General features: G+C 46.5%; 1 protein-coding gene across 2 annotated transcripts in view; it reads left to right on the top strand.

Moving 5' to 3' along the window:
* Positions 1-24,828, top strand: part of LOC126521606 (activating signal cointegrator 1 complex subunit 3-like) — a 414,950-nt gene that overhangs the window by 381,665 nt on the left and 8,457 nt on the right. For both annotated transcript variants that reach the window (XM_055065750.2, XM_055065751.2), the window contains one exon: positions 6,688-6,941. In XM_055065750.2, the coding sequence (XP_054921725.1) occupies positions 6,688-6,941 (254 nt within the window). The remainder of the gene's footprint in view (positions 1-6,687; positions 6,942-24,828) is intronic.

Genomic DNA, 24,828 nt, shown 5'->3' with positions numbered 1-24,828 from the left:
GTCCTAGGAGCTGCAAGCGGACAGAGACAGCAGGCTCCAAGAATATTTCGAAGCTGGCACCCGGGTACGCGACTGAGCCAGATGACGATATTCAACACCTACGAGTCAATGAAGCAAACCAGAAGCTTCACAAGAAAGAGGCAGATAGCTTCAGTCATAAATAATGAAGTTCACTCCAACGTTTTGTCTTTCATGGCGGCTAATCCACATGCTAGCACGCGCAGCGTGGTGCACAGCTCGGTGTGTCCAACTGAACTACCTGGAGGATTTTGAAAACAGCTGGACTGCACCCCTATCATCTGCAATTGCATCAATGCCTGGAGTCAAGGGATCTCCAAAAGAGACTTGACTTTGCGAATTGGACTTTGATTTAGGAGGAGCAGGATTCTGACTTTCTCACCAAGGTATCTGGACTGACTAGGCGAACTTTTCCCGAAATTGCCAAGTAAATATCCACAACGCACACTATTGGAGTGAGCAAAATCCCCGCTGGCTAGGAAGGTCCCCCCACCAATATCAGTAGTCTTTTAACGTTTGGTGTGGAATATATGACAGCACAGTCATTGGCCTAGTGTATTTAACAACACTCTCACCGGCAATAGGTGTGTATGTGAGTGCCTCAAAGGGCCTGTTGATGATTTCTGCTGCAACATGCCACTAGCCCGGCTTGATGCAATGTGGTATTATCGCGACAAAGCTCCAGCCCACACATGTAGTCAAGCACGAGCATAGCTTGATGTTACCTTCCCAGAACAATGGATAGGGAGAAACGGGCCTATCCTGTGGCCGGCAAGGTCACCCGACCTCAACCCTCATGACTTTTTCTTGTGGGGCTATATTAAGAATCATGTATACACAATGGCAACAACGACTCCAGAAGCCTTGCAGGAGAAGTTTTCACGATGCATGTGCATCAAGGAGTTCTTTTTCGATAGACCAGATGTAGGAAAAAACGATAGAGACTCTCTTAGACCACCTAGCACGTGGACACCAGAAACCGAACAGTGCCCAGACCTAGATTTATACATAAAACTGATATCAAAGGAAATTCTAGAGTCAGCGCGGCATTGCCGGAAACGCAAAAATTTGATCCCCGCTCAACACCAAATCCTTAAAGAACTTGCGAAAAGGAATGATATTGTAATAAAACCAGCAGACAAAGGCGGCAGTATCGTAATATGGCCTATAGAAAAGTACAAGAATAAGGCCTCTAAACAACTGAGCAACCACACCCATTACAGAAAACTCGACTCTAACCCAACTTCAGATTACAGCAATATTGTGATAAACACAACAGCGGAGCTCCTGTCCAGGGAACTAATCACGCAATCTGTATATCGCTTCATGATGCCCAAGAAAAAAAAAGCAGGCCGCTTTTATCTTCTTCCTAAAATACATAAAGTTCCGGTTGAAGAAATATTTACAGCAGAAATCCCAGGTCGGCCTATTGTGTCTAATAACAACACACCTACTGTGTCACTATCTAAATTCTTAAATCACCATCTGTCAAACATCCCCACCACCCTCCCATTTTTCGTTCAAGACACGCCGCACTTCCTTCGAATTATCGACGGCATCAACGGCAACCAAATCCTTTCCGACCGCGCTATTCTAGTCACTTTGGATGTTTCTGCCCTTTACGCCAACTTTTCACCATGAGTGAAGGAATTGAAGCCATTTCTAGATCCCTCACAATCAATCTCCAAGCGCATGCTCCTGAAGTTTACTTATCACTCCTTAGGTTAGTTCTCACGCTCAACTATTTCGAATTTGATTCTATTCACTACCTGCAAACTTTCGGTACTAGCATGGGTACGACATTCGCTCCCACGTATGCGAACATCTTCATGGGACTGCTTGAAGCAGACCTGTTGAAATCCTACCCTTTAAAACCCCACACCTATCTTCGTTACATTGACGACATGTTTATAATATGGGAACACGGCACAACCGACTTAATTAGCCATTTCAATCGCTTTCACCCGAGTATTAAAATAACTGCTCACCACTCTCCTAGTCAGATGAACTTCCTGGACACGATGGTCTACATAGAAAATAGAAAACTGAGAATGACACTTTACCGGAAGCCTACAGATAGCCAGCAATATTTAGACTACAACAGTCATCACCCGCGACATTGCAAGGAAGAAATTTTTGTCGGACAAGCGAAATAAATAAGAAGAATCTGCAACGAAGACCACGATTATATCCACCACCTAAATGACTTTAAACCAAAACTAGCAGAAAGGAACTATCCCCATGTTGCTCTCGAAAGAGCTTATGATACCGCGTCAAAATTAGAGACAGTCGGAACTGGCAAAGAAACAGCCCACACTAGAATCTGACAGACCGCCGGCCTTTATAACAAAATATTCTAATGCACTCCCAAACATAAACAACATCTTAAGAAAATACTACCCAATATTATCAAGTAACGAGCGTCTGAGAAAAGCGTTCCCGGATGTACCCAGGGTTACCTATCGCCGAAACAAGAACTTTAAGGACATGTTAGTGCACGCAAAAGCAACAAAGGCTGTGATGGGCAGCTATCAGGACACTTCCTGCGCATTTGCCTACACGATCCCGCCTAAAAATGTCCAAATCAGGGAGGAATGAATTCAGCTCTGTGTTATCGACGGTTGAATTCAGCCACGTTTCGAGGCTACAGAGTGCTTTGCGTTTGGGCAGCAAGCTTCTTGTGCTAGTATAAACAAATGATACAGGGATGCTATTTGGTTTTGTGGTAGTGTGTGATGGTAGCTATGAAGCTGATATAACTCTATTTGTTGCATTATCATACTTGTAAGTTCTGTTCTCCATGATTAGATTATCGTACCAAAGTTTAAAAGGTTTCTGTTGGGACTTGCCGAACTCTGTTAGTCGTTTATGTGCATGCCGAGTGTTAGATTAGCAGTCTTCTGATATGCTGTGGTTGGACCTTCTTAGTTGTTTACCATTTGAAAGAATACGTTGTGTAGCGAAGCAGAGGAACTCTATAGTGGGCCATCCTCTACAGCGCTTTCTAGTGAGTCAAGCTCTCGAGCACTGTTCTTGGGATCCATGCCCTGCGCTGACTGTCGGCCCAATCGCAGGTGGCTAATAAACACTTTTACAAGTGGTGGAGGTTGCTTCGGCCTACGACGTCAACCCTGGAACTTTGATCCTGTGCACTACGCTCAACCATGCCTGAAGATGCATGCCAGCAAATCCTTCTTACTCCATTGTCTTCTCAGTCGGTCCTGTGCTGTGGTGTGCCTCGCCACAGGGACCCTACTATTTTCAGCTGCACTGACGCCACCGACGTCGAGGGCTGGCTGACAACATATTGTTAAAAACTGCTTACAGACTATGTTGGACTGTTCATTGTGCTTGAGCGTCTCAGCCAGGTGAATTATAGAATTGCGTGCCTCACTACCAGTGGAAGACAGTCATCCAAGACCGACATCACGCAAGTAGCCTGCCTGAAGCCATTTACTCAACGAAAGCCCCACTGACTTCTCACTCAGAGGGCTTCGTCTGCAAGAGGAGCCATATTACAGTGCATCAAAGGTAGTGGAGCAGCAGCATCAGCAGCAACAACAACATTAAGACGTCAGCGAAGAAAAGAAGGACGACGGGCAGTACTGGCACCCACTTGCCCTATGGCTCTCTGAAATAAATGCCTTCTACACACCCCGTAACAATGTGAAAGGGTAAGCGCCCACAACAAGTGGGACAATCCTGCCAAACTGAGCAACATGCTCTGTTATCCCAGTGGTGTCACCAGTCTTTGGTACAACAACCATGAGACTGACTTTCCCCTCTTGGGCCTCGTTCAAAACCTCTTTAATGGCTGTGTTTGGACGCCCTGCTGTGCGCAAGCTGCGAGTGGAATCGCATTTGTGGGAATGTGCACAGCAGCCATGTGCATCATTTACCAGCTAAATCGAAGGTTTACTGGACTTGGTGCAACAATGCAACGATGTCATTACCAGCTGCAGGCCTTTTGAAGCGAAAAGCTTCACTACGTTAGTCAACACCGCGCTTCGCGCTAGCCGGCATATGTCGGAATTGGCTCCGTAAGCGTGTTCGGAGTCGGAATTGGCTCCGTAAGTGTGTTCGGAGTCGGAGTTGGCTCCGTAAGCGTGTTCGGAGTCGGCGCAGGTGGCCATCACCGCGTGCTATGCGTCATCTTTTGACGTTCGTCGCAAGCGCGTGTTTATCGCAGAGGCCGACTATATAACCGCTTGCCAGAGAATAGGCGTGCGCATTCAACATGGAAGGAGAAGAGAGTGATACTACCGATACAGAGAGCTGAGTTTATGGCTGTACAGAAATCGCAAGACAATGTGCCCAACAATGATGAATAAAGAAGTTTAATAATCCTGCATAACTTATGGTATATATCATTGATAAGCAATTTGCATAACTACACAAGGCACACGTATAGCATAACCATAAGCTAACCAAAGCATATCCATAAGTGAAGTCGTAAGCATAACCATAGGCTAAATCATAAAGCATAACCATAAGCTAAATGATAAGCATCACCGAACCTTTTCTCTTCGAGATATCCAGGCTTAGCCTTAGCTAAGCCCCAGCCAATTTTTTGTGTGACCCTCCATTTGATGTAGTCACGGACCACCATGCACTATGTTGGCTGTCATCCTTGAAAGATCCCTCAGGCTGTCTTGCCCAATGGACACTTCATCTGCAGGACTACAATATTAACGTGCTGTACCGCAGCGGACGCCAGTATTCTGATGCCGATGCCCTCTCGTGCTCTCCCTAGCCTGACAACAATGCCTGCTGCACACTATCCCAATTTACGATTTCCTCACTTGACCTTACCTGACCGTCTGAGCAGCACAAGGACCATTGGATTACCTCTCTTATAGACTTGCTTTCTGGTTCATCAGCACCACTAACCACTTGCACACTGCGTCGTCAAGCTCACCATTTCGCCATTCACGACAACCTGCTTCACCGACGCAATTGTAACTCCGACGGGTGTCAGTGATTATTAGTAGTACCTCGCAGTCTCCATTCCAACATACACGCAGCTTTCCACGCTGTTCCACAGTGTGCACACTCAGAAGTTTTCAAAACTTATCAGCACCTTCGATGGCAGTACTGCTGGTAAGGGATGTACAGCTACGTTCAGAAGTTCATTTGCTTTTGCTCCGATTGTCAGCGCCGGAAATTACCACCCCTCCTCTCGCAAGCCAGTCTGCAACCTTTACCTTATCCCTACCTGGCAGCTTGGGCATATCGGCATCAATTTGTATGGGCCCCTTCCCCTGACATCGGTTGTAAACCACTGGGCCATTGTGGCGGTTTACCACCACACACGATACGCCAAAACTGCCGTCCTCCTGGCAGCTACAGCACGCGATGTTGCCTTCTTCCTGTGTTATCGACCACCTGAAGAACTGCTCAGTGATGGCAGACGTGCCTTCCTATCCGAAGTAGTTGAAGCCATTCTTAAAAGAGTGCCACGTTGTTGTTCACACAACTACAGCGTACCATCCTCAAACCAATGGCCTTACAGAATGCTTCAACCGTACGCTTGGCAACATGCTTGCAGTGTATGTCGCCTCCGACCACACGAATTGGGACGTCATTTTGCCCTTTGTAACCTATGCTACAACGTCACAATATCCTTTCATATGGGTTCATAACTGTATAGTAGGCACCTGTCGCGCACCATCGACACAATTCTACCATACCAGCCCGATGCATCTAAATGTGCGCCCATTTCTGCCATGGCAAGACATGCTGAAGAGTGCCACGATGTCACACGGGCCTTTACCTCCAGTGACCAAGAGCACCAGAAGAGCACTCGCGGTGACACCACCTCTGCACCCACCTTCCTTCCAGAAGCGTTTGTGCGTCTTTCCGTTCCTTCCACTGCACCTGGGCTCTCTTCAAAACTACTGCCGAAGTATGAAGGGCCATACCGTATCGTTGAATGTGCATCCCCCGTTAACTACATGATCATACTCATTGAACCATGTTTTGACATGCGCTGTCGTGGACCAGACATTGTCAACATCGAACGCCTCAAGCCATACTATGATCCACTCATAGTGAGGAGCAGTTCGGTTGCTGGACGGCTCCCTTTTCTTTCCTGGGGGTAATCGTAGCTCTCCAGCGCTGTTCTCAGGGGAACGCCACTCGTGCTGAGAGTCCGTGCCCTGCGCTGACAGTCAGCCCAACCGCTGGTGGCTAATAAACACCTTTATAGTTGTTGTAATTTGAAATGTGCTAAGTTGACAGTTATAGGTCTGTTTCTGTTAGTGCTGTATTTGCCAATTCTACGAGTGCGCTCGATATCTAAGAGGTCTAGCTTGATGTTAAGCTTAGAAGTGCGAAGTTCCGCAATCTTGTTTTCCGATTCTTGCCACATTTTCCGCTCAAGGTCAGCTACGCCAAAAAAACCCAAAGTTAGAACGACGAGCCCTATCTTCTGAATCATTTAGCTGTGTCCTTAATGGCATTTGTGTTTTTATCGGCAGCTGTCTTGATGCAACTAACTTCGGTTTTCAGTGCATTTATGGAGGAAATATCTGTCTCTTCATGTACAGAATCAGAATAACACTCTCCTTGAAGTGTGTTGATGTAATGGGAAGCATGGCACTCTCTGTAATGGCTGCACTTGGTGCCTTTAGGGCACGTATGGAGATATAAAGGGACTTGCTACTGCAGGGGGTCCTGTGCCAGATGACCGATGGCTGGCGGTGACTGGAGGCAGCGAGTACATGCTGCAGGTGCAGATTAGCCACCGAGACCAACGCCACTCAGGGAGAGGCAGAGGAGGAGGCACTGCTGCGCAGGCCTTGGCGCCCCACTACCCAAAGCCAAAAGACGAGTCCTGGTTCCTGGTGCTGGGTGACCGAGAGCGCAAGGAGCTCATTGCTCTCAAGCGGACGGGCAGCCTGCGGGCCACCTGCCGACATCACGTACGCTCTGCATTGGTCCTCCTTTCTACTCAGTAATTTTGGGCCTAAGCAGCGCTGCTTGGTTGGGCACTCATTTTTTACACTAAGATGGCATTTTTATTGCTCCGCAATAAAAATGCTGTCATGATGCGCAGAGTGAATTCTCTATGGTTCATGCCGTATATGGTGTTTTACAGCACAATGCACAATTTAAAATTTTGGGGGGAGCATCAAATTTCTCTGATAAGTGGCAACTGAGAATAGGAAATTTTGCTTGAAGTAACTGTCTCACAATCATCTGTGTTTGAATTACCATTACTTTTATCCCCAAGAATTTTTCCAGATTCCAATGCATGTGGCTATGACAGGGCCCAAATGTCATTTCAAGTTATATATAAATTCAAATACACAAGTTGGAATTTTCAGGACTTTACTGTATCCAGTAAGACCTAGAAAGTGTAAAGCAATAGTGTCTTGCATTGACTTCAGCCTACGTGTTTCAGTCTATTCCTATGTTAATAAACTAATCATTTCTGTCAGCCTGGGTACGACCACTACACTACATGTCACATTACAAAAATTGCAATAATTTGTTTCATCATGTTGCTATTGCTCCAGATCTGGTGTGTACTGCTCTAAACTAGATTTTTTTCCTCTCTTCTTAACCATTTGTGGGCCAAACGTTTTTACAAAGTTCTCCAACTTCAAGTAATGTCCAAGTAAAATTCTAGCAGTGTTTAAGCTTAAATATTGTTTACTGGCAATATGCTTCTGAACATTATTTTACACTTTCTATCTGAAAATTTAAAAAAGAAGGCTAGGATTTATGCTAATTATATTCATTTAGATCACTGAAATGTTTTCATGTTCAGTTCAGGTTCAGCTCCATAGCAAAAATATCCTTTCATATGGGTTCATAATGGTTTAAAATTCAATAATTCGGTTCAGTAATAGCGGTTCAATAATTCTTATGAAACTATGGTTTTCAGCCTCACCCACGAATAGTTTATTTCCACCCTTACATGACGTGGATGTATGTATCTCTAGTGTTTTTATAAAATATAACACACAAAATTGGATACATTGTCCCAAGGTGTGCAGGTTTACTGTGATCTGTTTTCGAAGGCCACAGTGCCCACTGCATGGAAAACGGATTTAATTCCATTTAGTTGCACCTGTAAGCTGCCTATGTGTGTGCACTTTACCCGTTGAGGTTGAACGTCTATTGAGGGACTGACATATTACAATTTGGTGATGACACAGGGCTGTGTGAGTGATGTTGCCTATATGAAGAATGTACTAATCTGCATAGCCTGCAGTTGAGTTGTAACGACACATTCATTCAAGTTCCGTTATTTCAGAGTGCTGAAATTTATGTGCTGTCACATGTCCTTTGTGTAAGTGAATTAACAGTTTCCTGTCCGCTGTCGATAGTTGCGAATTTATATTTTTCCGCTTTTCAAGCACTGTCGGATAGTTAGCGTCATTTATTGGCTTATTTAGGAACTATATTTAGTCAGTTCTAGCTTTCAGTTTTCTTTTTCCGCCACATGCGGGTTTTTAAGAGGGCCTCCCGAGGAGGGACATGGCGGCACAATGATTGCTTGTAGTTTCCATGATGGCCTCGGCGTTTCGCACCGCTCATGCACAAAACTTTGCGTTTCTACCGATTCTAATATATTTGCATGCAGTGTTTGTGGACTTTGGCAGCATCACTGATGCAGAAGACAATTTCAGTTTGTCAGGTTTCCAAATGGAGTTTCGCTTTCTTCGCCGAACTGGTTCAAAACTGTCATGCGCTGACATTGAGATCTCCTGCTTGTTCTAAAGGTCGCAGTTCTTAACCACAGAGCGTTAACATCCTTCGGTCTGGATAATTTGCTGGCGGCCGCGCAGGAAGTCAAGTTTCACGTGGAAAGACAGCCAGGAGTCAGTCGACCTCATTCACACTAGGGCTAGTCACTAGAGTTAACATTTTATCTTATATCTGAAGAAACTTTTAACATAGAAAGATGGCATTTGCTAGAACATTGCACAGGCCCTTTCCGTTGAAAATTACCAGGTGCACGAGGTAATTGAAAACACGGCTTTGAATCATTATCAACATTAACACTCTCATTCTGTCTAGGCACTTAACATCGTACACACTAACCCCTCTGTCAGCTATGTAGCACATTAGTCAATGGTATCAGCTTTCAGTTTGTAGTCTCAGATTCTCTCAAGTCGCCTTTGTTCGTAAGGCTTGGGCTTGACAGTCAACGCCATTTTGCTCGCCTTGTATGGCCGGGCTGCGGCGGTACCAGGACAAGCGCAAAATACGGCAACACATTATAATATCAAGTACAGCTAAGTTTATGGCTCCAGGGGATTCATGTGGCAGCAGTCTAGTTAGGACCGCAATGTTTGCCGGGGTCGATTGTGAGGCGAACAATGACAAGGCGTGACATAGGATCGGAACAAGATGGTTACCTGAGGTCCCTCCTTTGTCGTGGCTCACAGTCTGCTCCCTTGCCGGATGTTCAGCGCCCCCTGCTGTGTTCTTTGCGCAGTCCAGTGGGCACACAGCTCCGTAGCCACGTGACCATTACGTTTGCAACTGATTAGCAAGAGGGTTGTTCTACCATGACAAAATCCGTCTGGCTCCCCGCACAGGAAGCGAAGAATGCGTCTGCTCTCCTCGCTTCCTTAGCACATGTAGGAGCGCCAGAAAATATGAACTTTCATAATTCCCACAAGTTTCTGTATCAGCTATTCGACCACAGCGACTAGGAGATCACTACCTTCCTGAATGTTGCAAAATGTGGCCCTATACCGTAACACTATTCCAAATATATATATATATATATCTCTTTTTTTATGCAAATCTCATGACGTTAATTTATGTAACCGCGGATGCAAGGATCGGGGGATGACCCACAGTTTGTTTGAACCACCCAATCAAGCTCTCTCCTCATTTATAGGTCGTCACGTTAGTTTGTTTTCAAAGCAAATAACACTGCCTACATTTACAGGTTTTTCATATCTACTTCGCTGGCCAGGGGCGAAGAGCACACAAGTGGAGAGGGTTTTGGTGATGAGTCCAAGCTAGCACAGTAAAAGCCCGATGAGAAGGGTGGTGCTAGCGCCTGCGATTGCCCGTCTTCCCTTCTTCAGCTTGTGGAGCTGGTCAAAAATGGCAGCGGCAATGCAACGAAAGCTTGAAAATGCCGCTAAAACGCATCTTCAGTGAACAAGAGTTGGCAGAGTGATGTCGTATATGTGCTGAAAGGGCTCGACAACGTTTCATTACCATGCAAAAATTATTATTATACTCAAATAAATCCATTCTCCCAGAAACCTTTGAGTAGCCAGTGCCAGAGTGATTAGTGGGTAGACATCCTTTATTCCTTTCGGAATGGGGGCAGCCTCCGGCTATTTTGAAAAAAAATCTGTTTTGTTTGGCATACTAATGCTGCTTTATTGTGTATGCATCACTTTCACGTGCTAAGTTCTTGCGGTTTTGTAATGTCGCATGATGACAGGCAAAGTGGGTGCTGCCCAAAAACATCTTAACCAATCGCGAAAGGCTAATGGTGAAAAGGGCGTAAAATCGAAATGTTTTTCTCTCTGTGATCTAATCATGCATAATCAGTGCGTACACATATCAGATGAGAAGATTTCATGATTTTTGCTACGTCTAGTGACAGACAGGCGAAGTAAGCGTTGCGCGAAACATTTTTTGACCAATCATGGAGGACTCATTGGGGAAATGAAATAGAAGCAGTTTGGAATAGCTCTACATTATAGTGCCCATAGTTTGTTTTCTAGGTGAGGCCAGAGTTCGTGGCCGATTATTCACACGGTTGAGTTTCTCCAGCACATGGAGGTCATGATGAGGAAAAGCCCCTAAAGGCCGATTATGGCCGCTGACGATCAGCTTCATTTGGCAGAATCAAAAATCAAGCTTCCTGTGCAAGATTTTATTACCATATTTACTCGAATCTAGGCCAGCCCCGATTCTAAGCCAACCCCCGAATGTCCAAAGCCCGAAAAAATAAAGAAACTTAGCTTGAATGTAAGACGAACAAAAACATGAGGACAGTGTTCACAAAATGAAAACTGCATTTATTTAATATTGCTACATGCGTGTGGTATTTGATTTTTTGAACAAGGCACGTGGGTGCCATCACTCGAGAAAAGAGGAGGAAGAATGAACTGGGCTCGTGCTGTGAATCCAACCAGTCAGTGCTGCAACCGCTGTTATAAATATAACCTGTAAATAGTTGCTCGTCTTACTGACTTGTCCTTCGCATAACATTGTGGTGGAGGTGGAACGTTCCCCGTCCTAGCCATGGAGTTCCAAAGCGGCCGCATCGTCATCTTCTCAGCCACGGCTTCCGATGGAACCACGCCGTCGCCACCTACACCTGTGGTGCCAACCACAACGTACGTTACGGTTCCTAGTCTCTGTGATCCTGGGACATCCTCCGTCTAAAATGACGTTGACGTCGACGACTGGCTTAGCATGTATGAACATGTTACCCAAAGCCACCACTAGGACCCTACCATCATGCTTGCCAATGTGATCTTTTATCTGGACAGGACACCGCGTGTCTGGTTTCGCACCCATGAGATCGAGCTCTCCAGCTGGGACATATTTTAAAGAGTGGCTTCGCGACCTATTTGGCAACTCGTCAGGTCATCAACAGGCTGCGTGAAAAGAGCTTCCCACCTGTGTCCAGTCGTCGACCGAATCGTATGTCTCCTACATACAGGAAGGGCTCGTGCTTTGCCAGAAAATCGACGAGCACATGACCAAGGTTGAAAAGATGGGCCATATCCTAAAAGGCATCGCGGACAACGGTTTCAATTTGCTGGTCTATAACGACGTTTCTACCGTTGATGCCATCATCAAAGAATGCTGCCGTTTCGAGGTAGCCAAAAGCCACCGCATCGTACCACAGTTTTCCCGGCTCCCGAACACCCCTGCTACATCATCTTGTTCCACTCTTACCGCCATAAGACAATTTCAAGAAAACGTCGCACGTATCGTTCACTGTGAGATTGAAGCGGTGAGTTCGGCCCCCCTTCATCCACGACCCCCTGACGGTACCTTGGACGAAGCGGCCCCCACTATTTCCGTAATTCAAGTAGTTGTGCGGCAAGAAATTGCAAACCTTGGCATCCCTACCGCCTGCTCTGTCTCCCGACCTGATTCGGCACCCATTCTTATGTCCACAACCTGTAATGACCAGTATTTCGCTCCCAGACCACGCAATCCTGCAGTATGGCGAAACCCAGATGACAAACCGATCGGCTTCCGCTGCCACCGTGTTGGTCATGTATCCTGCCACTGCCGCACAACCTGGATACCGCCGTACTGGAGCTCATTCCCTGCTCCTCGCCCATATGTTGGTGCTCGCCATTATTCACCTCGCCGTCTGTACCCTACTTCTGATGCCCCTGACAGCCGCTCCTCTGTGCGATCGCTGTCCCCTCAACGCCGTCGCTCCTTGTCACCCCAACCTCACCACCTTTCCTCACCAAACCAACGGACGGAAAGCTAGGCCATGCAGCTCTTGCAGGTAGTGCTGCATCATGTTCCTCCTGTCCAAATCCTCCATTGAAGCTCCTCACCAACACGAACCTAATTGAAGTAGACGTAGATGGTGTCCGTTGACGGCATTAATCGATACTGGAGCCCAAGTGTCCATAATGAGCGCTAACCTACGTCATCGCCTCAAAAAGGTTCTTATGCCTGCCATCACTGAAGCCATATGCGCCGCCAATGGCACCACTGTTGCCGTCAGTGGTATGTGCACTGCACGCATAGGAATTGCTGGCCGTCAAGTTCCAGTCCTGTTCACCATGCTGACCAGTTGCCCTCATGACCTAATCATCGAGCTCGACTTTCTGACGACGCATTCTGCCCTCATCGACTGTTCCACCGGTACACTGTGCCTCGAGCTTCCTCTTCTTTCAGACGTTCGCCCCGAACAACTGAACACCCTTTGCACTATAGCGTTTGTTCGCTTACCTTCAAAAGCCCTAACCTTCGTCGAATTGGCCTCAACAACAACCGTGCCTGATAGCGACTATGTCGTCGCACCTATTCGTGATGTCCTCCTGGCGCGCGACATCTCTGTGCCACACTCCGTCGTAACACTTACCGCTAATCGGATGTGTCTCCCCGTTATTAATTTTGGCTTGACGAAGCAAGTGTTACCTGAAGGCATAGCGGTGGCCACGCTCTGGTCAGTGACAGACGACCACGTCGCTGCTGTTGCAGCCGACACATCTCCAGATCCTCCTGATTACCCGCAGAATGCCCTGAACCTCGACAGTTCATTACATCCCACGCTCGCTCCGGACCTCACACCTGACCTAGCAGCCACCCTATATCGCCTTTTGCTTTCCTATCGCGACATATTTGACACTGACAATCGACCACTTGGTCAGATGTCCCTTGTTAAGCATCGGATAAACACTGGTGATGCTGGTCCCATTCCCCGCCGACTGTGTCGCGTGTCCACAGCAGAGCGGCAAGTTATTCAGCAGGTAGTAAACAAGATGCTCGCCAGAGGCATTGTTGAGCCCTCGTCGAGTCCTTGGGTGTCACCAGTCGTACTCGTCAAAAAGAAAGATGGCACGTGGCGTTTCAGTGTTGATTACCGCCACCTCAACCGAATCACTAAAAAGGACATTTACCCTTTACCACGAATCGATGATGCTCTTGACTGTTTTCACGGTGCCAAATACTTTTCGTCCACCGACCTTCGATCTGGTTATTGGCAGATTTTTGTCGATGAGCAAGACTAAGAAAAGACCGCTTTCGTCACTCCAGATGGCGTTTACTGATTCAAGGTTATGCTGTTCGGTTTATGTAATGCCCCCGCCACGTTCGAACGGATGATGGACTCTCTGCTTCAAGGTTTCAAATGGTCAACCTGCCTTTCTTACTTCGACGACGTTCTTGTGTTTTCTACTACTTTGAGACGCACCTTGAATGCATCACAGCTATCCTTGACGTCTTCCGCAAGGCTGGGCTCCAATTAAACTCATTGAAGTGCCACTTCGGGCGCCGACAGATTACAGTGCTAGGCTATCTTGTCGATGCTTCTGGCGTACAATCCGACCTGGAGAATGAGCACTAACGGCTTTTCCTGTACGTCAGTCTGTTAAAGATGTCCAGAGTTTTTTGAGGCTCTGTTCTTATTTCAGACGGTTTGTGAAAAATTTCGCAGCAATCGCTCAACCACTCGCTGAACTTCTGAAGAAAGACGTGCCTTTTACCTGGGGTCCCCCTCAATCCACTGGTCTTGGGCCACTTTGACCCATCCTCACCTACAGAGGTCCGAACTGATGCCAGTGGTTATGGGATCGGCACCGTCTTATCGCAATGCCAACACGGACACGGCCGCATTGTAGCCTATGCTAGCCGGCTCCTGACAACTGCAGAGCGCAACCATTCTTTTACCGAGCGCGAATGTCTTGCTCTCGTCTGGGCTGTTTAAAAGTTCCGCCCATATTTATATGGCAAGCCCTTCTCAGTAATCACAGACCATCAAGCGCTCTGTTGGATTTCGTCCCTCAAGGATCCTACTCAAGGAGCCAACGGCTGGCTCGGTCGTTGGGCCCTCCGACTACAAGAATATCCTTACACAGTGACTTACAGGTCAGGACGCCAATACCAAGACGCAGATTGCCTCTCTCCCTACCCAGTTGAAGACGCGACCTCTACATCTGATACTGACACCGACGCCTGTGTTCTCTCTGTTCTTCCACTGCTCCATGTCGCCGACGAGCAGCGCCATGACCCCTCCTTGCGTATCATCATTGACCGCCTGGAATCGTCACTTGCCGACAGTTCCGTTTGCTTATTCACACTTCAAGATGGCGTACTCTACCACCACAACGTTCACCCCCGACGGCTCTGCATTACTCCTTGTGATCCCTAAACACCTTCGATCGACGGTTCTCCACGAACTTCACTACCTTCCCACTGCTGGTCACCTGGGTGTATCACGTACCTATGACCGGATCCGCCGACGCTTCTTTTGGCCAGGGCTGGTTCGCTTCGTTGGTTAAGATACGTAGCTGCATGTGAGAAATGCCAGCGACGAAAGACACCATCGACACTCCCTGCTGGGTACCTTCAACCACTCGACATTCCCGAAGAACCATTCTTTTGGGTTGGTTTTGATTTACTTGGCCCTTATCCTCTTTCTTTCTCTGGGAACAGATGGATCGTTGTGGCCACGGATTACACCACGCTCTACGCCATCACCCGAGCGCTTCCTACAAGCTGTGCCGCAGATGTCGCAGATTTCCTTTTACGCGACGTGATTTCTCACAGCTTCTCACAGACTGTGGGCCGTACACTCCTATCAAAAGTTATCGCGGACATCCTGCAGTCCTGTGCCACGAGGCACAAGCTATCCACATCATACCATCCGCAAGGAAATGGCCTCACGGAGCATCTCAATTTCACTTTCACAGACATGCTCGCGAAATATGTCTCTTCAGACCACACTGACTGGGACCTTGCTCTATCCATTGTCACATTTGCTTATAATTCCTCGCACCATGACACAGCTAGTTATCCCGCATTTTTCTTTCTGTTCGGCTGGGAACCAGCACTGCCCCTCGACAAAACCCTCCCTGTTTATGTGGCACCGACCAGGTAATATGCACTTGACGTCATTGCCCGCTGTGCCCACGCAAGGGAAATCGCCCGTGACCGCCTTCTGAAATCCCAAGAGAGTCAAAGGCGTTTGTACGACCGGCAAGAATCGCCTAGTTCTTTGGTGCTTCTATGGTCTTCATCATGTCAGGTCAGCTTGTCAGTAAAAGTGCTGTCTCGTTACACAGGCCCACACCGAGTGCTTCGTGCCGTGACTCCTGTTACCTACGAGATCGCCCCTGAAGCAGTATCACCTTCCCAGTGATGATATTTAGACGGTCCGAGACGTCGCTTCTGCTGCCGAGGGATTATGCTACACGCGTGTGACATTTGATTGTTTGAACGAGGCACAGGGGCGCCATCACTTGAGCACAGAGGAGGAAGAACGAACTGTGCTTGTGCAGTGAATCTAACCGGTCAGCGCTACAACCGCTTTTGTAAATATAACCTTTAAATAGTTGCTCGTCTTACTGACTCGTCCTTCACGTAACAATATGAACATGCTGAGCTCACTCTATGTCATTATCGCTGCTAGCCTCATACACATGCTCGTGCGCTTGCGGTTGCACGCAAGCTCGCGTCCATGCGCGCACGCATGCGCAGACAGTGTGGCACAGCTCGTACACGTTAAGACACGGCACAATCTCAGTGAGCAACTGCTCTCTGTAATCCCGCGCTTATCTACCTTATCGCTGTCATCTCCGCATTGCGGCACATGCAAAGAGCGTTGCCCGCTGTCCCTTCTAACAACATACATTTTTCTTATCAATGCCGAAGCCCCGCCCAGCTTGAACGTTGGAGGATGCCTCTGCGGCTAGCACAACTTTTCATTTGAAAGCAATACTATAGTGGTATCACCTGTCTTGTGCCATTACGATGATGCCACGCCGCATGCCAATATGACACAACTCAAAATGGCGACGTCGCTCATGTACTTCAGCTAGCTACTGGCGCGGCTAGTAGCAGCTGCAATACTGACTTTTCCAGATGGCACTAGCTATGCACCATATTTATCATTTTCAATTACAAACTGGTGCGTTTTTTTAAGATCCTCGAATCTAAGCTGACCCTAGAGTTTGGCATATGGTTATCTAAAAAAAGCTATCAACCTAGATTCAAATAAGTACAGTAGGTGCCAATCCTAAGTTATGGATTTACTTGAGCCCACAGTTCCTGTGCCACTCAAGAAAGTCTGATTGTGAACTTCAGTGACCACGTCATGCACCCTCAATATGGCGTGCTTGTTTTCAATATCTGAACCTGTACACCACCATGTACGGTGGCCTCACTAAGAGAAAGACTAAAAAACAGCCACACAATGATGAAAGCTTGCTAAAGCCTGCTGTTGTAGGTGCGCTGCCTAACATCAACATGCACTATCTGATCCGAATGTATAGATATTGTAATGAGACTGCAAGCAATGTGACAAAGAAGATGATTGCCACTGTATGGAAGAGAATGGCCATTATAGAGGTTTCTGTTACACCATCTTGGCTGTGTTGTAGCTCGGTGAAGAGTGCTTGTAAATAATTTTTTTTTTTAATCTCTACCCACCCTCTCACCGAGAGTAGGACTGGGGCTTACCCTGGGGTACTGTTTAGAAAATAAAAGTTTATTCCTCCTCCTCCTCTACCCATGGCATTTTCGTGGAGGCATGGGGTACTATGCAAGACGAGGTTGCTGCTTCATCCGCAACACCAGCACCCCAGTCAGTGATCTTGGTCTAACCCCACGACCCTGGCTCCTTTTGTGGCACTGACATCATCAACGTCGATGACTGGCTTGCAAATTACGAGTGTGTTGCAACGAACAATTGGTGGGACCCGACAGTGGCGCTCGCCAATGTCGCTTTCTACCTCAGCGAGACAGCACACGTCTGGTTCGACACTCATGAAGCACAGCTGCCCAGTTAGGATGTATGCAAGCAGGAGCGTTGTGACCTATTTTGCAAACCAATTGGTCACCAGCATCCCATTTCGAAAGACCTCTCCTGTCATGCTCGAACTCCGTGGAGTTATGCGTGTCGTACATACTTAACGTTATTATGCTTTGCCACCAAGTTGATACTGTTGTGATCAGCTGTTTACTCCACAAAATCAGTCGCTCAAGGAGGACGCAATAATGGTGAACAGGCCAGTGACCTCGTCAGAGCCATCCCCAACTGCGATGATTTATGGCAAACAGTTGGGTTCTGCCAAGAGGTCGTGCGGGGAAGGGTGCAAGGTGACATTACTTCACATCACCTGTCATCTACCCAAACTGCCACAAACTGTCATTGTGCTTCCCTCTTGTCCTGTGCTATCTGGATGATGTCATTGTGTTCTCTCCAACCTTTGGTCGCCTTACCTTCCCCTGTCTTTCATCCATCCTATCAGTGTTTCATGCTTTCATGCTTCTGGGCTACAACTTAATTTTTCGAAATGCCATTTTGGTCAACGCCAGATTACCATGCTCGAGCATCTCATAGACTCATCTGGCGTCCGCCCCAATAACACCAAGGTTCATGCTGTCCTGGAGTTTGCTGTACCAACTTGTGACGAGGACGTTTGGACCTTTATAGGATTCCGCTCATATTCCACCGATTTGCTAAAAATTTCAGACATAGCACGCCCATTAACTGATCTTCTCAGGGAAGACATTCTGTTTTCTTGGGGTCGCAGTCAAGCCACAGCCTTTTCACACCTAATCTTGCTGTTCACTATCCCACCGATTCTCACCCACTTTGATGCCCGTGTTACAACTAAAGTACTCACAGACACGAGTGCCTATGGAATTGGCACTGTTTTAGCCCAATACCAGCATGGTCATGATCAAGTTATTGCATACACCAGCTGGCTTCTTTCCCCTGCTGAGTGCAATTATTCACTTGCTGAGCACTAGTTCCTCGCACTTGTTTTGAGCAGTCAGCAAACTCCACCTCTACTTATACAGGTAGCCTTTCACTGTTACGACTGACTACCACGCTCTGTGCTGACTTTCAAGCCTCAAAGACCCCACTGGGTGCCTGGGTCTCTGGGCTCTACGACTCCAGGAATTCACCTACACTCTAATGTACATGTCTGGCCGACTATGCCAGGATGCCAAATGCTTGTCTCGGCAACCCGTTGATGGCCCAGACGCTCCCACAAAGGACACACCAACCAACAATTTCTCGCTCTCCGCTTTTAGGCGATGAGCAATGGCGGGACACATTCCTAAGAGATCCTATCAGCCACCTGCATTCTGACTGATCAGCCTGCTCACTTCGTATGTTCGTCATCGTAAATGGCCAGAACATGCACCTCGAGGGGCAGGAACTACAGTAGAACCTCGTTCAAACATTTTGGACAAAACCACTAGCAAAAATGTACTAACCGGAAAAACGTACCATCCAAATTAACTAAAAAAAATTTGACAGACTCAACTATTGTTGACATCTATGTAATGCGAAGTGTCAGGTGGATAGTTGCGGCTGAAGACGCCAACACGCATTGAGCTGGTGGTGCTCCGACGGCCGGAGATGCATGTTTTTGTTTTCCTATTACGTGGTGTTTTAGGAGAGCAACAGGAAACCAAAACGAAATCGAGCTGGTGGACGACGACACAGGGAACGGCTGCGCATTTGGATTATCGCCTACTAAAAGCATGCAGTGTGCTACCAATGGCACAATGTACTACGCATCATGCGCTGTAAAACAGATAGGTGAAAATGCTTATCTCAATAGGTTTGGAGGTGATAGCTGTGAATGCAGCATGCGACAACCCGGCCGGAGATTTGCTGGTACCAAAATAAGAAACTGTGCACGCCGTCATTTTCACGTGAGACAGGCGGCTGTATACTGTTCTCGATCGCGTGCCGCGCTCCTTCTCTTGTTCACGTGGGATCTAGTGGCTGGAAAATGCATGCAATGTCAGTTTGCTGCAGGGAGCGGCGTCGCGTTTCGGCTATTGCCCATTAAGAGTGTGCACTGTGCTTTTGACAGCACCACGCGCTGTGAAACAAATAGGCGAAGATGCTCATAGCAATTGGATTGCCAGTGATAGCTGTGAATGCCACGTGTGATGACCCTGAAGAAGATTTGTTAGTACTGAAATGAGAAACTGAGTGCGTGCCTTGAGGCAGGCAGGTGAGTATTGCAGTGAAGCTGCCGCAGCAGGCAGCTATATACTGCTATCAATCGCGCATGCCCTACACATTTTCTTGTTTACATGGGATCTAGCAGTCGGAAAACGTATCATACGATCGCAGTTTGATGACGTACTCAACATTGGTGACAAAAAATTGTGTGTTCCGGGGACATATGAACCGGTGAGAAATGAGCACAGGTCTAGTGGGTCACTTATTGCATGCTCGATTGCGAACGTTGGCGCAGGTAAAACAAACGTAACGGGAACATATCAATGAGGTTCTACTACACTTCTTGTTCCCTCTCACCTCCGAGCAACCGTACCATACTTGAGCAACTGCATGATGTCCATACAGCTCGCCACCTCGGTGTTTCCAGGATATACGACCATGTACGGTGGCGCTTTTTCTGGCCTGGTCCCAACCGCTCTGTTGTTATGTCGCTGCCTGTGAGTCACACCAATGACGGAAAAAGCCAGCGCTTCATCCTGCTGGGCCTGTTGATATACCAGCTGAGCCATTTTTTCATGTTAGCCTCGATCTTCTCGGCCCTTTCTCTCTCTCTACCACTGGCAATAAATGGATTGCCATTGCTACGGATTATGTGAGCCATTACACGCGTCGTCACAAGACCTCTCCCAACCACTTACTACATCACAGCGCTCTTCGTCAGCTTCTCACCAACCGGGCTTTCTACTTCTTTTCCAAATTCATCGAAGACTTCGTTCTTGTGCCACCAAAGGCAAGCTTACGAATGTGCACCACCCTCAAACAAATGGTCTTGCCAAACGCCTAATCACACAATCAATCACTGATATGCTTTTAGTGTAAGTTTCATCAGATCATCGCAACTGGGACACTACGCTAACTTTTGTCACCTTTGCATATAACTCCTCATGCCATGGCACCGTCTGCTAAACTCTCTCCCTTCTGCCTTCTGTATAGACGAGAAGCAATGCTTCCTTTTGACACGCTTCCGACCCCCTGCCCAACTGTCGACTGAATATGCTCGCGATGCCACTGCTGCTGCTGAAGAGGCATGTCAGATTGCCTGTCTTCACCTCTCTGCATCGCAGACACGCCAGAAGTTGTTGTACAACACCAACCACCGTGACACCCACTTCAGTGCGGGTGACCTTGGTCTTCTCTGGTCCCCTTCTTGGTGTGTTGACCTCTCAGAAAAACTACTTTCGAGGTACTCTGGCCCTTACCATATCTTGCGACAAGTGACAAACGTTACTTACGAAATAGCCCTGCTCGATCCTATGACGTTTTCTACTTCCTCAGACATCGTACATGTTTCCCGTCTCAAACCATACCTTTCACCCACTACCACCCTACCCTGTCGTAGGTGCCGATTCGGTGCTTTCCCGTGCAGAGGTTAATGTCATGAGACTGCGAGCAATGGACAAGGACCACATTAGCCACTGTGTGGAAGAGTATGACAATTATAGAGATAGTCTGTTCCACCACCTTGGCTGTGTTGTAGCTCAGTGAAGAGAGCTTGTAAATACATTTCTATTTATATCTCTACCCATGGCAATATAGTTGAAGTCAAATTCAGTCAGTAATTGAGGCTGAAGATGTTTTTATTTAAGAGTGTTATGAAAAGCAGAAAAAAAAACACTGATAAATATTTGGGACGAGTATACCGAATGTCGTCTGAAATATTGATGCTCTGCCAGAAGTCGTCATTATGTCCTCAAATAGCTTGTGCATCCTGTATATTCTGAACATTTATAAAGTCTTTCTGTTCAAAGCAACATGACGTTTTTTATACTCTTGAACCTTGTTATAACGAAGTTGAAAGGAGAGCCAAAATTATTTTGTTATATCTCCTTTACTGCCATTTACTGCAATGTATGCCCAATGAGGTGCACAATTGTAAGCACGGAAATAAGAAGACAGCTTTGCAGCCCACAGAACCGCTACACGGCCACGCATGCAATGAAATTTGAATAAAATAACAAAAAAATATTCTATGCGTGCTACGCGCAGCTTAACACCTGATACGACAGCCTTTAGAAAGCTGGTTCTGTTCTATAGTGCTGGTCCTTCGCGTCCGCTTTCCACTTGGCTCGTCACAGCTGAGCAGCACGTGGCACACAACACAGCTCTCTGCTGTGTGACCAGGAAAGCAAGAGAACTTCGCCATGCCGGTTTGTCTTGGCCGGCTTGTGCTGTCTGAAATTGCACCGATGCCAAGGCGATCTGAGGCCACGCCCAGCTGCCAGCCTACATGGCGCGCCACAGGGAGAGGGGGAAGTGAATGCACAATCTGAAACATGACCCCTGGACTCTGAGGCCAGGCCCAGCTGCGGCTGCCTGCACGATGCACCGTGGAGAAAGAGAGTAGTGAAGGCTGTAATCTTTCATACACCTGTGCGTAGCCATGCCGCATGGCGCGACTCGTGCAAGCTTGTGTGTGAGCTCCGAGATTGCACCCGGAAGATGTTGAAGGCCACACCCAGCTGCAGCTGCATCGCCGTCAGGCACACACAATAGAGAGAGGTCAGTGGAGAAGTGCAATAGTGAGCTGCTGTTAATGCGCAGGTGCGCAACTACACACAGTGGTGAGAAAGGCGTTGCTCAATGACGTATTCGATGCAGGAGTTTTGAACTGCCATGATGAACGAGTGCCCAACCTCGCAGAAAGCAGTGTACTCGGCACGCAACAGTCAGCTATTTCTTCGTTTCGTTGATGAACCTAGTTTATTATATCCATTGGCAGGACCATTTCACTTCGGTAAAACAAGGTTTTAAATACACGGATCTCTATGGAGAATTCAAGGGGAATGTCATTTTATTCGTTATATCCAATGTTGCATTATATCCCATTTTCTTACAACAGGGATTGAATGTTTAACTTTTTGTTTGTTTCTACGAAATTCTTGTTTGCAGTTTTCTTTTCTTTTATTTAGTAAACATGTTGTTTGAGACTAGTACCATTGGAAAGATAATTTCTTCCTCTTCAATTTGATACTGTACACTTTAGTATGAGGCATGCTCTGTCATAGGAAAAAAGTTTTTTCGAGACTACCCAAAGACTGCTGCTTTTCTTGTGGGCAGAAAAGTGTTAACGCACCTGTCACATTACAGTCAGCTCAACAATTTAGCTTAGTGTATTGTTGATGCAGGTTAAATATTTTATGGCCACATGACACTGCATCCAAGAAGCAGCTACCGAGATTCGGTTTCTCCTAGTTTAGTTGTCTAATTTCACAAAGTTAAATCAACATACACTTATTGAATTAGTGTAACTTGTTTAATTATGCCAGCACTGATGGCCTGGTATCACCCCGAGTACCGCAGTGCATGTCTGAATCTTGCTCTTGCTGATTTGGCCAAGAAGAAGAGCATGTTTCTTTGTGTTGGGCCAGTGATGCCCTAGGGTATTATTTTACGTCGCTGTAAGATGCTGATTCAGTTGTGAGGCTCCAGCTTGGGAACACCTTGTGATGTCACATGTGCTGCCAAGCAGAACCGGAAAGAATGTCAGGAGTTTCAGCGGTATAGATTTCTCGTGAATATAGAGTTGCACCACAAATGCAGCTCAGCCAAGCACATACAGCATTGAAACAAAACAGGAACTGGAATAGAATTGTTCTGCTCCTTTTGCTTAAGCACGCATAAAGCACTTGCTTATTTGCACCTGTATTTATTTTATTTTTATTTATTTTCAATACCCTAAAGGTCCCAAGAGGCATTACGTAGGGGGGGATACAAATCACACATGATATTTCAACGTAATAAAAATGACTGAAGGCAACAATCAAGCACAGATTTCGGTAAAAGAAACACTTTGTAAAAGAAAGATGAAAAAAGAGAAAAAAAACGATAAGTAATTGGGGTGAGGGTACATGGTATAATTCATATTTGCTGTACATGGCACTTTTCAACAAGGTACAAGTGGCAGGTGGGTACGGGTAAATGTACATTTAGAAATTACACATATATATAACACAGGCAAGTCAAGAAGTGGCAGCTGAACATTTTATACATTTAAAAATGTGCGCAGGGCTGATTGGAAGGCAGACGGGTCAGTGATTGTTACAATATCTTGAGGTAGGGCGTTCCATTCATTCACTGATAACACCAAACGGGAATTTTGGAATTTTTTGGTCCTAGCAAATATGGGAGACACTTTGCATACATGGTCATTGCGGGTGGACAGATAATGGGCGGGTAAGATGGGAGCAGATGAAAAAGATGAACCGCAATAGGAAAGGGAGTGAAAAAAAGACAGACGGAAATATTTCCGTCGTGTGTCAAGATCCGGAAGATTAAGGGTCTGCTTTAATGCCAACACGCTTTGATATGGAGAGTAGGAGCGCAGAATAAAACGGGCAGCCTTATTTTGAATTGATTTGGTGCAATCAGAAAGGTTAGCTGTGTGAGGGTTCCAAATAATTGAGCCGTAATCGAGGGTTGTTCTGATAAGGGAGATGTATGCACGAAGTCTTGTGTCACTGTTTGCAAGGTACAGATGGCGTTTTAAAAAGCCAAGTTTTTTTATTCCCTTGTTAGTAATATGCTCAACATGCATGGCCCAGCTTAAATCAGATGTAAGAATAACGCCCAGATATTTAAAGGAAGAGGTTTGTTCGAGTATGCAATTGCGTAGAGTGTATACGTTAGATGGAAAGGTTAGCTTGCAAGAAAATGTCATGACCTTAGTTTTATCTGCATTAATTTCCATCTTCCATATGCAACACCATTCAGCTAATGTGGTTAAATCTTTTTGTAATATGGCAACGTCATCAGGGTTGGTTATCTGTCTATAAATTACACAATCATCAGCAAACAGCCGTATTGTTGAAGTTATATTCGTAGCTATGTCAATAATATATATTAGGAATAATAATGGGCCTAACACTGACCCTTGAGGCACCCCTGACCTAACACGGCAGAAAGTAGATTGCTTGTTATTATTAGTTACTGATTGAGAACGACCAGATAAAAACTCGTTAATCCACTGGGTAGTTTTATCATCTAACTTAAGGCTGTTTATTTTCATGATTAGCCGTTTATGGGGAACACGATCGAAGGCTTTCGAGAAGTCAATAAATATCGCGTCAGTATAAAGCAAATTGTGCAAAGAGTCATGTAGGTCAGTGGTTAGCTCGAACAACTGTGTTTGG

This window comes from Dermacentor andersoni, chromosome 6 (assembly GCF_023375885.2).
Source record: "Dermacentor andersoni chromosome 6, qqDerAnde1_hic_scaffold, whole genome shotgun sequence".
Taxonomy (NCBI): domain Eukaryota; kingdom Metazoa; phylum Arthropoda; class Arachnida; order Ixodida; family Ixodidae; genus Dermacentor; species Dermacentor andersoni.
The sequence above is the reverse complement of the archived record's forward strand: the minus strand, read 5'-3'. Positions and strand labels throughout refer to the sequence as shown.